Source organism: Phragmites australis, chromosome 15 (genome assembly GCF_958298935.1).
Source record: "Phragmites australis chromosome 15, lpPhrAust1.1, whole genome shotgun sequence".
Taxonomy (NCBI): domain Eukaryota; kingdom Viridiplantae; phylum Streptophyta; class Magnoliopsida; order Poales; family Poaceae; genus Phragmites; species Phragmites australis.
The window spans coordinates 27,135,712-27,152,569 of record NC_084935.1 but is presented as its reverse complement, the minus strand read 5'-3'; the positions used below and the strand labels follow the sequence as shown (position 1 = coordinate 27,152,569).

Below are 16,858 nucleotides of genomic sequence, written 5' to 3'. Positions count from 1 at the left end.
CAGTAGACGTATATTGGACATGCACTAGTTACCTCATGGCCATCTAAGAAGTACTTAATGATGTGTTTTGTTGCCTCAATTTGCTCTAGCCTAGTATGGTGGATGTGTGTAATCTTATAAATAAACATGTTTGTTTATCCATATTTCCTGTTCTAATCTGATCTGAAAGTAAAACTTGATTCAAGCTTTACTCTACAGCCTGCCTCAACAAATATAAACTCTTTACATCTATTTATATAAACAAATACACTTTTTAATATCATAAAATCTTGCCTATATAAACAATCAACCATAATATAAAACCTCATCAGGAAACTAAACGCATTCCAAATACTTACATGCATGCTCCAAGGGGAGTTGAATCCGCTATGCATTGATGCAGTGGAGTACTTGCACAAGGGGCGGCCAGTACATGCATGCTCCAATGGCCATAGGGGGCTGCCCCTGCCTGCCCCCCTGTCTCTGCCCCTGTTGGTACTAACAATAATAATAATGCGCCATCGTGACATTGTGCTTTATTTGTCCGAGTGACGAAGAAGACTGGCATGTATGCATAGCGCGGTGACACTAATTTCTCATAGCAAAAAGAGAGAGAATATGCACATATACCTACCGTCGTCGCCGTCCACTGCCTCCTCGAGATTTGTGCCCGAAGAAAATTACACACATATAGCATGTAGGGTGACAGGCCGAAGGGAATGGGGTGTCCTAAATGTTTCATGTTTGTCAGGTTTGGATCAGTTAATTTCTTTTTAGGGAATCGGCTGTACTGCGCGCTGTACGGCAGCGTCGCGTCCGTCACGCACGTCGGCAGCGGCGCGGCGCGACTCGGAGGAAAACGACGCGAGCGGCCGAGCCAGCCAGAGCTGGATTCACGTCCTGGTTCAGCCCGCCAAGGCGCAGTCGCAGAGGGCGACGACGGGTTCAACTCTCGAGGCGCCGCAAGCTGCGACTCCGGCCGTGGATGACGGCGGCGAGGCCACGCCGACGTCGATCGGTCGAATGGTTAGAGGAGGGCGCGGCCGGCGGGGATCCGGGCGATGAGAGGAGTATGCGTGACCTCTTCCCAGGTCCCGATCATAAGCCAGCATGCTCATCAGGGGCGGATCCACCCTGATGCAAGTGTATTTAACGGAATATCTAACTTTTTAAGAAAAAATGAGTATATAGCACTGAACAGCGTATATATATTTTTAGTTGTACTGACTTGCTTACTTACTACTTCAATCGATGAGACCACCTAGCAAAATATGAGCCCAAGCTATCATGTATCTTTCACTCACATATTAATTAGAAAGAGTCTACCTTCTCATACCATAACAATATAAATATCATATACTCATGATCTCTGTATCGTGACAGGAGGTTCTTTTCAAAAGTCAAGAATATGCACTGGTTCCATATTAACTTATTCTTAAGTGTTATTGGTAGGCAATTTCGAGAGCTTAGTGATTAATTTGATGAGGTAAGCATGGTTTTGCTTCTTTGTATGGTATCATTCAATCCTGCTGGTTTATTTGCTGCTTTTGATAAAGACAACTTGGTTAATCTTGCTCAGTTTTATCATAAGAATTTTTCAAGTATAGAAATGCACAATCTTTCTTATCAACTTATGCACTTTCTAACTGATACATGTAGAGACGAAAAGTTTAGAAAAGTAAAGAATCTTGCAGAGCTTTCTATTATGCTTATTGAAAAAAAACATCAAACATGATATTGTGTATAAGCTTTTTAAATTGGTGTTAATTTTTTTTCATAGCAAATGCTAATATTGAAATAGTATTTTCTACAATAAATTATATGAAGAACAAGTTAAGAAACAAGATGTGAGACCAATACTTGAACGATTTATTGGTTATATTTCTTGAGCGTGATTGTTTTTTTAAGGTTAAGGATAGTGATATCATCAAACTCTTTCAAGCTATAAATGAACGTAAAGTTAAATTGTAATTATCTTTTAAGTACTTTGTATTTTTTCTTAATTAGTTGAAACTTCTCTATTATAAACAATTTATACTTTAATTTACGCTCCTATAGATTTTTCACATTTTAGATTGAACAATTTTTTTATTTGTGAATATTTAATACCCAAAATCGCTAAATTCTAAGTCCGCCACTGATGCTCATCATCATGTGTAGTCGTGCACTCCGTGTCTCATGGATCTTGCTGGCTGCTGCAATTGCTAGGTACGTTTAGTTGCCTGTATGACCTTAACTTGATCTGTATTAGTGAGTTTGATCATGTTCATGTAATGTTAGTTTGTTTAATTGATTGTAGTTGATGATGCGTAGGCGAGGTATGATCTATGGATATGAATTTCATCTGACATTTGCTTATGGTCAGCGTGGCACACGTCTCGCCTCTCCTTCTTCTCCATCTTATCGACACATCTTCCTCCGCCCTGCACCTCGTGCTTCACCACCCTGTCGCCTCGCCGTCGCTGGTGCAACCTGCCGACAACCACCTTCTTTGCCAATACTCCTCCCTTCGCCCCTCTTCTTCACAGCCCCAACCTTCTTCTTTTTCTTCTTTTCCGATGTCCCACACCCTCCATGTCCTCTCCCTTAGTCTCCGGTGGCTCCCCCAGGTTTGCACTCGTCGCCCTCCTTGCTAACTCGGCTTCGCGAGGGGACTGTCGCCATGATGCCCCCTCCCCAACACTGCCCACCAGGGGTCCTCTGCCTCATGTGGCTAACGATGTCCCCGTCACCTCACCCTGTGTTTGCCACCACCGCCGATCGACCCTTTCCCCAAAGTCTCCCTCTAGAGTTGAAGCTTACAGACTACAAAACCCTAACCTTGGCCTAATCTTATAGTCCGAAACTCTAACCCAAATCATATTCTCGCCGGAGTTAAGGGCTCACCAGCGGCCCTCAACCATAACCCTAATCGTGAGAACAAAGCATGACGCTGCGCGCTCTGGGAATAGGAAGAAGCGTCTAGGACCGTTTGGTTTCCCCTCGGCACAAATCTTAAAGCGCGCTACCCCGTAAGCTCTTCATGGACGTGCTAGAAAACCGTTTCATTTGAGTCAGACTGCGTCCGTCAGTGGGGCCCACACGCATCGAGCCCAAACTAGGCCTCCCTTTTGGGCCCAAGCTAACGCCGGGCTCAGCACGGCCCATTAAAAAAGCGAACACGTGTGGTGTAAAGGATACGACAGGCCCGAAGGGGGGAGGCTATCTGAGCTGTGCTGACTCACTGCTTTGACTTGCTCCCCCGATCTCGCTGGTCCGTCCGTCCCCTCATCGGAAGCGGCCGGCAGCGATGGAGAGCCTGCTCTCCTTCGCCGCGTCCCACGAGACGCTCCCGGAGAGCTTCGTCTTCCCTCCCGACCAGCGCCCGCCGGCGTCCTCCGCGGCCGTCTCCCTCCCCGTCATCGACCTCTCCCGCGACCGCGACGAGGTGCGCCGAGCCGTCCTCGACGCCGGCAAGGAGCTCGGGTTCTTCCAGGTGGTCAGCCACGGCGTGCCGGAGCAGGCGATGCGGGACATGGAGGCGGCGTGCGAGGAGTTCTTCCGCCTGCCAATGGAGGACAAGGCGGCCTTCTTCTCCGAGGACGCCGGGAGGCCCAACCGCCTCTTCTCCAGCACCACCTACGGGACCGGCGGCGAGCGGTACTGGCGCGACTGCCTCCGCCTCGCCTGCGGCTTCCCCGTCGACGACGACGCCAGGAACGGCTGGCCCGACAAGCCCCACCGCCTCCGGTAACCAACCGCCACCAATCACTCAACCAATCTGAGATTTTGAGGTTGTCGAGAGGGAGATGATCAGTGCTTTTTGCTGATGATTCTCGCTGCGGATGCAGGGAGGTTGTGCAGCGGTTCATCGCGCCGACGAGGGCCGTGGGGATGGAGCTGCTGCGGCTGCTGTGCGAGGGCATGGGGCTGCCGCCGGACCACTTCGACGGCGACATCAGCGGCGGGGACGTCATCGTGAACGTCAACCACTACCCGCCATGCCCGGACCCGGCCCGAACGCTCGGCCTGCCGCCGCACTGCGACCGCAACCTCATCACGCTCCTCCTCCAGGGGAACGTCCCCGGCCTCCAGGTCTCCTACCACGGCGACTGGATCAACGTCCAGCCCGTGCCCAACGCCTTCGTCGTCAACTTCGGCCACCAGCTCGAGGTCCAGGCACACGCCTACACTTCGATCTGTGTCAGATTAATTATTACAAGAAGTTAATGATGAGATCTGATGCTTCTTGATCCTGCTGTTGATGCTCAATTGGTGCTGCAGATCGCGACGAACGGGCTGCTGAAGAGCATCGAGCACCGGGCGACGCCCAACGCGGCGCTGCCGCGGACGTCGGTGGCGACGTTCATCATGCCCACCGAGGACTGCCTCGTCGGCCCCGCCAAGGAGCTCGTCGGCGAAGACAACCCGCCGCGGTACCGCGCCGTCACGTTCCGCGAGTTCATGCGCGTCTACAAGACCGTCGGCGCGCGGAGGGAGAGCGTCGAGAAGGCCTTCAAGATTTGACCCGCTCATGTTCTCCCCTCGCAGTTGTTGGCCCCGAGGCCATGGCCGATGAGCTGATCAGCGAGTCTAGTAACAATGCAAGTGTGTTCATCTGGCCGCCGAGAATAGAAAAAAAAAACCGAATAAAATTGATCGATATGAAATGGAAATCATATCGCTGCTTGTTAGTTTGAAGCTTCGATAAAAGTCCTTCTCGTTTCGTTGTTTTTTAATTCGGGAATGCGATTTCTAGACTGCATTTTTCGTAGATCAATTCTGCGTTTTGTGGCGCATACTTAACAGTTTTGGGCTGTTTGGTAGAGTTTTTTAACCTTTTAATTATGTAGTGGAAGATTTTAGGGTGAAAGTGATTTTGTTTGTAAAATTATTTGATATTTAGTGGTGGAAGTGATTTCTGATAGAAGATTATGTTAAAATTAAGAAGAGTCAGCTGCAAACCGGTGGAAGCTAGATTTTTCGGTTTTTATCTTATATATAGGAGTGATTTTTTTTTAATTTTAACGCAAAATTAATTCTACGATAGTACGTTCGGTAAAGTTTCCATTTAGCGCTACCAAACGGTCCCTTTATTCCTCAAGCGAATTCTCTGCCGGGAGATCTGCTCATGGCCGGCTACCTCCTGCGGTGGGTGCCACGTGCTGGCTTGGGGAAGATGGGTCCAGTTCCCTGCCTGGCCTTGTAAGGCCAACTCCAAGAGAGTCGGCATTTAACTCCGGATCGGTATCCACATCGGATGCCATTTGCTGGCGCCCCGCAATCGTCTCCAACAGAATCTGTATCAACCTCTACAGTGATGTGGCGCCCCGCAAAAATTGTCCAGCCGACGGCAAATTTCAAGGTGGATGGAATCGACCGCAACACTGTGGAGGTTCCTGTTCCCCAACCGCCACGCCTTTCCCACGAAAGGGCGGAGCCTGGTGAGGTGGCTGCTTCTTCCGTGAGTAGGTTGCCGTCGCTGTGGCTGAAGTAAAGGCGTGGAGTAGCTCTCTGACGGCGGCCCGACGTACACCATCTCCCTCTAGTCGTACTTGCCGAGCACGACGACCAGGTTGTCCGTGCACAGCACGGTGTTGGAGCTCGGGGAGAGGGGGCGCGGTGGCGGAGCTCGGGGCGGAGGGAGAGAGGGGGTGCTGTCACGTCCTAAAATCGGTAATTGTGTGTTTTAATCCTAAAAACATGCAATTTCAGCTTCATGTTCCAGTTTGGGTCACTGGAGCACCTCACTTTGAATCAATGAGGTGGGAGAAGGAAAAAACTAAGAGAAATAAAAGAGCTAGAAGCAAGTCTGGACTTTCCTCTAGGTGAATGGGGCCCACTTGGGTGGAAAATATCTCTCTATAGGTGGGCAACAACACTCTCTCTCCCCCTAAAAAGCTTGCCCATACGTACTACTCACCCACTCCACCAGATAAGGCTTTTTGAGGAAGCAAGTTGGAGTTGGCTGTCTCTCACTCTCTCTCTTAGGCTCCCTTTTTCCCCTTTTGGATCCCTACCTCTGGGAGCAAGATCAAGGTACGTATGTGGTACTCACGTGACCACCAGCTCAAGGACTACTCGTCCATCCAATTCATTTTCAGTTTCCCCGAAAGAATTCGAGCTAGTTCTGAACTTGTTTGGTGTTCTTTGGGAGAAGCAAGGAAGCAACAGTTTTTCCTCTCTTCTCCAAGCCATTTTCCGTCGTTTCCTCCTTCAACTGGCGGTCACCAACCTCAGCAAAGGACCTTGGGTGAGTCTGCTAGGCTCCCATGGCAAGTATGCTCATTTTTGGTTGGATAGATCTTGAATTTGGAACTAGGGTTGCAAAGTTCTTAAAGTTCTGCAGTCTGGGAACAAATGAGGATTTATGTGGATTTGAGTTAGGAATCATGTTGCTAGGCGGTTGAGCAAAGTCTAGATCCTGTACACCCTTCTAGGTATTTTTACTTTTGATTTAGAGAGACTCCCAGGTTAGTTTAGCCCAGTTTTTCCCTTCGTAATGGCTGCTGTTCTGGAGCTGCGCGATGCTGATTTTACTGTAGCGCCGAGAACTGTTCACCCGGGCACCCGGGTACTGTTCACCCGATCACGAGCACAGTTCACCCCCGAGCACTCCCGAGCACCCCGGGTACTGTTCACCCGAGCACCCCGAGCACCCCTGTACTGTTCACCCCGAGCACTCCGGAACACCCCGGGTTCTGTTCACCCGAGCATCCCTGTACTGTTCACCCCGAGCACTCCCGGGTACTGTTCACCTGAGCACCCCTGTACTGTTCACCCCCGAGCCCCTGTACTGTTCACCCCCGAGCACTCCCGAGCACCCCCGGGTACTGTTCACCCGAGCACCCGAGCACCCATGTACTGTTCATCCGAGGACCCCCGGGTACTGTTTACCCGAGCACCCCGGGTACTGTTCACCTCGAGCGCCCCCGGGTACTGTTTATCCCGGGTACCCCCGCGAGTACTGTTCATCCCGGGCACCCCGAGCACGGTTTATCAGGCTTTCCTGATAGCTGATAGCTTGTAAAATTCGTAGTTAATTCGTAGGGACTCCAAACTTTTTGAGATCACTTGGAAAATTCTGGTTTGGACAGTACGATCTTGGAATAATGTTGTCATGTATTGTGGAGCATATTTTTCTTACATGGTCGCATTTCATACATGCTCATTACATTGCACACGTTGCTTTCTGTAGTGAACGCCGATCCGTCGATCCCGGAGGCCGTGGGCGATCGTGAGGCGTCCCACCTTTCTGATCCAGGGCAGCAAGGCAAGCATCGTTCATATTGCACCGTGTCTACTTGAAAATTTAATATGTTATCTACGCTTATGTATACATTGCATGTGTCGGGTACTGAGTTGGGTAGAACCTATGCCGATGCATTATCCCATTTCGGTCACATGTCATGTGTTGTTCCTAGGAGCCTAGTGGTGTCATCGAGGTCTAATTTTAGTTCGCTATGCTTAGTGGTACTTAAGCTTTCCGGTAGAAGTCGACGACGGCGTCCACCGTTGTCGCGAGCCTAGGATTTATTACTTGTTCACACTTATGGTTGTGTTGATGATGAGTCGGTTTGGTGAATGGTGAGTTGAGACGAGGTGTGGGCGGTGTTAGGGGTGTCATCTGCTCACGAGGAGTCCTCAGGCAGTTCGGGGAGGAAACCCGGACACCGTAGACCGCTTGCACCGGTTAAGCACCGATCATCGGTGTAGTCGGCTTTAGCACATACCTTACTCACCACATGCTGATATAATGGTAGGCGAGCTGATTACCTTCGCAGGCGTGGTCATGTGGGCCTCGTCATAGACGGTGTGAGTCCGGTTTGAGTCCGGGCTTTTAGCGGTATTAGTTTGCTCGGGGAGTAGTTCTAATACCGCCTCGCCGAGTTATGGTTGATCCACATGGTTGGGCCTGGTTGGGAAAGGTTGTCACGGGTACCCCCTTGTGCGCATCTTAGCGGGTGGCACAAGCCGTATGGTCCCTGTGTCGTGTGGGTCCAGGAGTATCCCCTGCAGGGTGTATAATCAGTTCGAACTGCCGCGCTCTCGGTCATGAGCATCGCTATCGCTTATCTCCACCGAGCGACCATGTTTTGGTCGTAGAGTTTCGATGTGGGTTGTGGCATGGTTGGATTGGGGTGGCTTGGTCGGTATGTGGTTGGTGGTTTGGTGGGAATGGTTTGCTTTTATACACTTGTTGTTATATATCTGTTTTGATCAGTTGGTTGGCAGGGTTTGAGTCGGTGGTTGGTTAAGTCAGTTGCTTACACCTAGAGTCTAGGTTGCTTACCGCTTAATGAACTTAAACATGTCTTAATCCTTGCTACAGCTTTAAATGCATGATCCTTGGAGTCGAGAATATATATACTCATACTGTGTAAGACTTGCTAGTACCTTCGTACTAAGGGTGCTGCCCTTAAGTTGCTTTCAGGTTCGCAGGTCGGCGAAGATGAGGCAGTGTTCGGCTACTTTGTGCCTGCCGATCAGGGTGGCGGGCAGGAGTAGCACCTTCTACTCCGAACTCCGGCGCTTTTGGTATGGAGCCTAAGGGCATACGGCTCCATACTCTTTTGTTGTATAGGTTTTTCTTCCGCTGCATAGTAGTTGTTGTTGTTCCTCTTTTGTTGTAAATTGTGGAAACAGTTGCTTGTTTAACAATGGTAATCCAGTTTAATTATTTGCCCTCTATTAAACTGTGTTGTGATATTTGAGTTGGAAGGCATGTGTTCCGATCCTGGGCACAAAACACGTGCCGGGACTACCGGAATGGTATTCTGGTTAATCGTTGAGGTTGTGATTATGAATAATGATCCTCCTGATGATTAATTAGAATACTATTTGGACGGTTTCTCACAGGTGCAGTGGCGGAGCTCGGTGCCGGATCGCGGTGGAGCGCGGTGGCGGAGCGCGGTGGACCTCGGTGTCGGAGCGCGGTGGACCTTGGTGCGGATGGGGAGCAGTACTGGTCCTCCATAAAGCTGAGCACCATCCGGTCCAGTGCCACCGACCCCACTTCCGCCTCCCCGCCCGCGCCCACGCCCACGCCCAGCAGCCTCTCATCCTTCTCCCTCTCCGTCTCCTTGCCGTCCCCGGCCAGCCACTCAGCCGGGGCCACCCGCATCACCAGCCTCCGGAACATCCTCGGCGTATGGGGAGGGAGAGAGGGGGCGCTATGGCAGATTGGAGCAACACTGGTGGCCGGCGGAGCTCGGTGCCGGAGGGAGAGAGGGGGCGCGGTGGCGGATTGGGAGCAGCACTGGTGGCCGGCGGAGCTCGGTGCTGGAGGGAGAGCGGGGGCGCGGGGGCGGATTGGGAGCGAGGGAGGGGACGGCGGAGTGAACGAAGATGGGAAGGGAGGGGAGGCGGAAGGAGATATTTTGAGGTGTGAAGTGAACGGTTCGGTTAGAGAACAATAATTTAATATAGGAGAGAGAAAAATAGAGTTGATTTATAGAGTATCTGTTAGAGATGATTGGAAAAGTCAATGTTGTAATAGTGATAGTGGATACTGTAATAGTGTTATAGATACAAAATTTTGAGGTAATTGTTGGAAATGGCCTAAGATTAGTTGGGTTGTTGCACAGAAAAAATAAATTGACCAGATTAGGAGGACCTAGATAGCACTTTAAATAATAATAAAAGTTTTATTATATAAAATATGAGTTATTTTTCGTATCAGCTCTTTCTTCTGTTTTACTCATAACTAATAATTTCTCTTAAAACTCAAATAATTTATCTATTTTTATCATTCCCTTCTTTCTCCAGTCTTTTTAGCTCATTACCGGTTACGGATATGAGATATGTTTTAGTAATAAAAATAAATAAATAAGTTAAGAGAAAAATTAGTGGATAATATCTTTCTTCTTTTCAAGATCTTATCTGAAATTAAACTATGTCTTTTATGTATTTATTTGGCGATACTCCTATAGTATATCTATATCTATATATCTTGATTTTTTACTAAATATTACTGAGCCTAATATTTATATTTTTATTATAACACACATATATTTAGCTAGTATACACCAATCTTTGAGTCGAAGAGAATTCAAATGGTAATATACACCCTGTCACACACGCTTCCAACCAAGTGAGCTAGGCTTACTTTGTTGGGGTGTTGCTTTACACATGCATAAATTCATGATTGTTCGACCCGGCCAATACGATTCACACCAATCTACCACAAGACAACATTTTTTAATTACAAATGATTATTTAATACATACATCGATCACACGTATATACACACTACACTTGCACACGTACAAGTACAAATCCTATCCCACGCCTACAAAGTTTGCCACCGAAAACTCTCGTAGCTTCATCTCGCACCACCTTGAAGTGTTTCCTCGTTTACTTCATTATTTCATAATAATCCATACATCCAATACATATCGTCAAGCTATAACTATAGAATAGACATTCCTAGTCACATCCTCACATTTCTCATGCTGATCCAGACAATGCTTCACAAAAATCTGCAAATACGTTACAGGCATCGGATATCCGATATCAAAAAAATCTCAAATATCAGATCTCCTATATTCGATATTTGAAAGAAATCTTAGATATTGGATTAGATCTTAGATAGTTACATCAAATATTAGGTATCTTTTAGATATCGAATATTCGAGAATAAAATCGAATATATGCGAAGACTATCTCATAAATATCTAAGTCTATTTTTCGCAGTTGATAACTTTTTCATATGGGGTCATATAGAGAATATCTTTATATGAAAATTATGGCTCTAGTCAGCATATTGGATGCTCGTAACTTCTCCAATTTCGCTTTAGCCTAACTCATTCTATATGAGAGTATATTACTGATTTGCTTATAGGATCTCTAATATAGTTGAGTTTTTATACGTAGAATAATTGAACAATTATAACATATGCAATATATATGGTTGTTGTTTTCACTCAATATCTGAATAAATATTCTTGGCCGATATTGTTTGTATCCGACCTATCACATATTTGACCTTTATAAATTCGTATTCGTGATCGAGACTATTTGCATCTGTATATATCGGATCCGATTACACCCCTGAAAGTGAGGTAAGGTTAATTTGTGGGTGTGTTGCTTTACACATGCATGAATTCATGATTGTTCAACCCGGCCAATACGAGTCACACCAATCTACCACCAGACAACATTTTTTAATTACAAAGGATTATACTATACTTTTTAATTACAAAGGATTATTTACTACATACATTGATCACACGTATATACACACCACACCCGTACATCTACAAGTACAAATCCAATCCCACGCCTACAAAGTTTGCCACCGTAGCTTCATCTCGCACCACCATACAGTGTTTCCTCGTGACTTCATTACTTCATAATAATCTATTAATCCATACGACCAATACATATCGTCAAGCTATAACTATATGAAAGAAACATTCGTAGCCACAGGCTCACATTTGCCATGCTGATCCAGACAATGCTTCACAAAAATCTGCAAATACGTAACCACTCAGCCTCCTTAATTTCTTGCTTTACATAAAACTCGCCCACAGCTTCTAGGATTCTCAATTTAGGTGGTAATGCATATATATCCAATCGGCCATTAATATAAATAAATATAACATAGGATATAGATATTTACTTTTTTTAGTCCTTCCAAAACAAGTCACCTCCCTGGAATGCTCTCACACGTGAGTCCAGCGTGAAACGCCACGCCTGTCACAATCCTCTGCCGCCGCCGCTCCGTGCAAGCTATATACAACCGTGTCGGCGGCGAGTGGCCGGCCAAGCGTGGCAACGCGCAAAGCCTCTGCCTCCGCCTCCAGCTCGAGAAGGCTAGCCACCTCGTCGTCGGTGCACGGCAAGATCGGTCGGCATGGGCTTGGTGTTCGACGCCAGGGTGCTGAGCCGGGAGGAGAGCATCCCGGCGCAGTTCGTGTGGCCCGCGGAGGAGGCGCCGGCCGCCACCGGCGGCGCCGGCGCAATGGAGGAGATTGCCATACCGGCGGTGGATCTTGGTGAGTTCCTGCGCGGCGGCGGTGCCGTCCCGCGCAGCGTGGCCGAGGCGTGCGAGCGGCACGGGTTCTTCTTGGTGGTGAACCACAGCGTGGACCCGGCGCTGCTCGCCGAGGCGTACCGCTGCCTCGACGCCTTCTACGCGCGACCGCTCGTCGAGAAGCAGCGCGCGCAGCGCCGCCCCGGGGAGAACCACGGGTACGCCAGCAGCTTCACGGGCCGGTTCGACTGCAAGCTGCCGTGGAAGGAGACGCTGTCGTTCAACTGCTCTGCCGCGTCGGGGAGCGAGCGCGCGGTCGCTGACTACTTCGTCGCCGTCCTCGGCGAGGAGTACCGCTACATGGGGTACGTGCTGCACGTCAATCGATTCGTGTCAAAAACCCATGCCTACTTTGTACTCTCTCCGCAATCAGATCTTTTAATTTTTTGCAAAACCATCGCTCTCTTTAGAACACGGGATTCTTTCTTTACAATGGTATGGGCATTGAATTGTTTCCTGTGAAACTTCTGCATTTTGGACATCTTTTAAACCCTCGTGTGGCAAACATACTTGGATTCCAGATGTAGATGGGGATATATATTTTATTTTTCTCTAGCATGCAAACTCTACTTATAAATCTAGTTGATTCTTGCTACACTTATTTCTTAGCCTATCATCACAAACAAAACATTGTGTTAATCCCAGTGCAAAGATCGAGTAATATTCTTACGTGTCCGCATGAATGCAGGGAAGTGTACCAGAAGTATTGCGACGTGATGACGCGCCTGGCGCTGGACATCACGGAGGTGCTCGCGGCGGCACTGGGCCTCCCGGATCGCTGCGTGCTGCGCGGCTTCTTCGCCGACGGCGACTCCGTGATGCGGCTGAACCACTACCCGCCGTGCCGGCAGCCGCACCTGACGCTGGGGACCGGCCCGCACCGCGACCCGACGTCGCTGACGTTGCTGCACCAGGACAACGTCGGCGGGCTGCAGGTGTTCACCGACGGCGCGTGGCGCGCCGTGCGGCCCCTCGCGGACGCGTTCGTCGTCAACATCGGCGACACCTTCGCCGCGCTCACCGACGGGCGCCACGCCAGCTGCCTCCACCGCGCCGTAGTGAACAGCGCCGCCGCGCGCAGGTCGCTCACCTTCTTCCTCAACCCACAGCTGGACCGCGTCGTCCGCCCGCCGGACGCGCTCGCCGGCGCCGAACGCCCGCGCGCGTACCCCGACTTCACGTGGCGCGAGTTCCTCGAGTTCACGCAGAAGCACTACCGGTCGGACGCGAGCACCATGGACGCCTTCGTGTCGTGGATCATGGCAGGCCGGGGCAATGGCGACGGCCATAGCGGACAGGAGGAGAAGTGATTGATCTCTAGCTCATATGCAGTAATGGTGGTGCATCCATGGACGCAGGAATTGGTCGCCTAGCTAGATGCATAGCTCTTCATGGATGCATGTAATGGATATGGAACAAACTGTGCAATGGCGATCGGGAATAATAAGCTTGCAGTTTTTTAGCTAATCCTGCGTCTTCTTGCTGGTTTATGGTGATGATAATCAGTTGGTGGTGTAGAATGCGTACATGCACGCTGTGCGTTATGTGATATGATGGCACAGCGCTACTGTAGCTTAGCAACGTGCTTATTGCGTGTGGTTTTAGTGGATTTTGTGGACAAAAAGGTTGTTTGGTGACTTTGATCTGACAGCACTTGGTTGGCAGGTACCAATGGTGCTTGTAAGGCGCCTATAAAGTAGAACCACCTGCCAAATATAGGACAGTTTTGGTTACTATAAGTGGAAAGTGGAGAGAAAATTTGGGGATGTTTGGTTCTGACCTCCAATAAGCTAAGCTAAAATTTAGTCATATTTAAAAAATTTAGCTCTATTTGGTTTAAAACTAAAATTTGGCTGCTCAAAAAATTTGGCCAGCAAAATTTTTTCTATAGCCAAGCTAGATAAGATTTTGACATCCAAAATGACCGCGGGTACGCCAAAATTTTAACTTGATCTCAAAACAAATACTGCTTGGCATGACCAAATTTTAACATGACCTTAATTTTAACATGATCAAAATTTGACTTTCCTGAAGGCGAGATCCAAACAGCCCCTTGAGTACAAGAAAACATGTCATAGTAGGTATTAAGTTCGGTGCACCACCACTCTATGTTGTCCAAGTGCCTATGGCGTTCCTAGGGTTTCTACACCAGCTGCTATGATCAGGGATTAAATTTCGACGAAATTTCACAAATTTTAGGAATTTCGGAGGGTAACGAAATATCTAATTACAGAATTTTTCTTTCACTAAAATATGAGACCAACAGAGTAGATGACGAAAAATAACCAAAATTTTGATAAAATTTCATGAATTTTGATCTTTTCATCGGTGAACGAAAAAATTGTAAAACAAAATTAAAATCCCTAGTCATGATTATGCACAATAGAAAAAGAATAAAGAGGAAGGAGGAGGAAGAAGACAAGAGGTGCCGTAGTCCCCATGTGTAGCAGTATACGGGCCTACTGAGCTAGCAAAGTCTCTTCAACATCAAAGCCCATCAACGTCTATGGTGCCACCTGCATAACCTATATATGGATGCCAAGGCGCCTTGACCGTCCATACCATCAGTTTCCATAATATCGTGGTGGTACCCTGGCAGCTAGCACTAACTTGGCGAACATTGCCAACCGTTGAACATTCTTTCACGTCTAAATTAAACGGATTGGTATGCTTATGTCGCGTCCGTTTTTTTCTTCACAAAACATGATAAAAGAAGTCTATGTCCACTAATTTTGGATATCTCAATATTTATTTATAAATTTATTAATATTTAACATATTTATTTAATTATGGGGAAAATAATATTATTTTTATGCATGCACATAATTTTAATATGTAGATAATAATAATACGAACCTAACAAAATTTGTTTCATATTTTTTTTAAGTTTTAGATATTTTTTTGTGTATTTTAGATTATTTCAACCGATTTATCAATATAACTATTATACCTTTTGCTATTTTTCTGAAGTTTTCAAAAAATATATTATACATATAAATATATGAATATGTTTATACATACATACAAGTATATATGTACATATACATATATGTATACATACATATATATATATATATATATATATATATATATATATATATATATATATCTGTATCCATATATACATGTATACATATGCAGGACCTACAACAATAGCTACAGTGCCTTGGACTCTACCATCACTCTAATTCTTGGAGCTTTAATATATAGTATTGATTGACTAGAAGTAGGCCAGGATTATTTTGTATTAAAACTGTGTCAGTCAGGCATAGAGCTCGAGGCCGTTGCCTTTGTACCACATTGAATTTTATACAACAATCAATACCCAAAAAATCTTTCTGTTTAAGAAATGTGAGCAATGTATTTTCACCTAGATTCATGAGGTTTGTGGCAAATTAAAGGTGATTCATATCTTCGATCCTTTTGTTAACTAAAGTTGCCTACGTGAAGGCTTGCCTTATATATGCAGCTGCGGTGTCTCTAAATATTGCAAATGAGGATAAAGGACTTTCATACAGCTATTTGATGGGTTTAGATATAATTTAGGGACGCTCTAACAAGCATATGTTCGCTAGATGGTTAAAGGAACCTTTGAATTTCTGTGCCTTTACGGATGCCAATCTATTGATCAAGTATTTTGAGTCCACTTTAAACAATAAACATTACAAAGACAGGCAATGCGAAAATCAGATCATCTAGTGAGTCCAATTTTGGGATTAGGAATATAGAGGTGTCAATGAAACCTATAGTTAAACAACATCGACAATATCACCCCTCAACACATCCCAAGTAGTTTTAGCTTTGGAAGAACCTAGCAAGAAACCCCTTTGAATCTAAAGCCTTCAATGGTGCAATCTAGTAAAAATAATGCATCTTTAATTTTTTTACAGTAAAATCTTTAATTAAATTCGCATCCATTAAGTCCATTATCTTGGTCTCAACATGCTGCATCTGCAGGATAGTGCACCAATTTCCATAAGCCTTTTTAAAAAATAGTTAAAGCATTTCGGGAGCGTTGTAACCACATCATATATCATACCCTCCTAGAGCAAAATTTCATCCATCATGACAGAAATTTGTTGCAAGACTATGATGCCCTCTGCGGTGAAAAAGTATGAGGATTGGTTAATTTTGTGTGTATTATATTGATCCTCGAGAACGGAATATATAGAGTACATATGATTTGGATATCAAACAACCGTAGAGATAGGATGGAATCTAACCCCAACCTATTGTAACAAACGAATTCTTGTGTATCTTATACTATATATTCTAACATCACCCGTGGTCACAGCAGGAGCGTCGTAGATGATGAGACTGGAGAGGAAGACGAATGACATCCCCCCGCAGTCAAAACAATACTATGCAGATGCTGTGACTGAAGAAATCGATGAGTTGCTCATGTAGATGGTAGCCTTTTGTACCGAAGTCAAGGTAGTCGAGAGCGAGGTGAGTAGCCATGGCTGAGGATGCCATGCGTGAGATAGCCATGGTCAACATAGCCGTAGTCAGGGTTGTCGTGGTCAAGGGAGCCACACATGAAGCCATGGGTGCAAAAAGACGCCATGGTAACAGGCGCAGGGAGACCCGATGGAAGAAGACGGTGACACGGATGAGGTGATTGTTGAGAAGAGGTCGATGCCAAAGTCGACTCAGTCGAGGCTGTTGAGGACGAGGTATGCACCGGGTTTGCTAAGCCCGAGAACATGTTAGGGACAAAGGCACACACACCGGTGTTGCCATTATCGGGCGCACGAAGGTAGGGAGCCCAACAATGCTCCAGTGTCTGAGGGACTAGCAAAAAAAGGCCTCGGCGGTTGCGGTGCGCAGAGCGGCGAGGAGAAGAGTGTTGATGCAGCCCGC

At 46.8% G+C, this 16,858-nt stretch overlaps 2 protein-coding genes across 2 annotated transcripts; both read left to right on the top strand.

The window, feature by feature from the left end:
* The first annotated feature begins 3,180 nt into the window (after nt 1-3,180).
* Nucleotides 3,181-4,652, top strand: LOC133893664 (2'-deoxymugineic-acid 2'-dioxygenase-like). Its single transcript, XM_062334752.1, has 3 exons — nt 3,181-3,708; nt 3,810-4,131; nt 4,243-4,652. Exons 1-3 carry the CDS (start codon nt 3,269-3,271, stop codon nt 4,483-4,485), a joined length of 1,005 nt encoding a protein of 334 aa, XP_062190736.1. The 5' UTR covers nt 3,181-3,268; the 3' UTR covers nt 4,486-4,652.
* Nucleotides 4,653-11,783: 7,131 nt separating this feature from the next.
* On the top strand, nt 11,784-13,421 carry LOC133893287 (gibberellin 20 oxidase 3-like). The gene is made up of 2 exons (XM_062334275.1): nt 11,784-12,300; nt 12,684-13,421. The coding sequence occupies exons 1-2, from the start codon at nt 11,816-11,818 to the stop codon at nt 13,303-13,305; spliced, it is 1,107 nt and encodes a 368-aa protein (XP_062190259.1). The 5' UTR covers nt 11,784-11,815; the 3' UTR covers nt 13,306-13,421.
* Nucleotides 13,422-16,858: the final 3,437 nt, after the last annotated feature.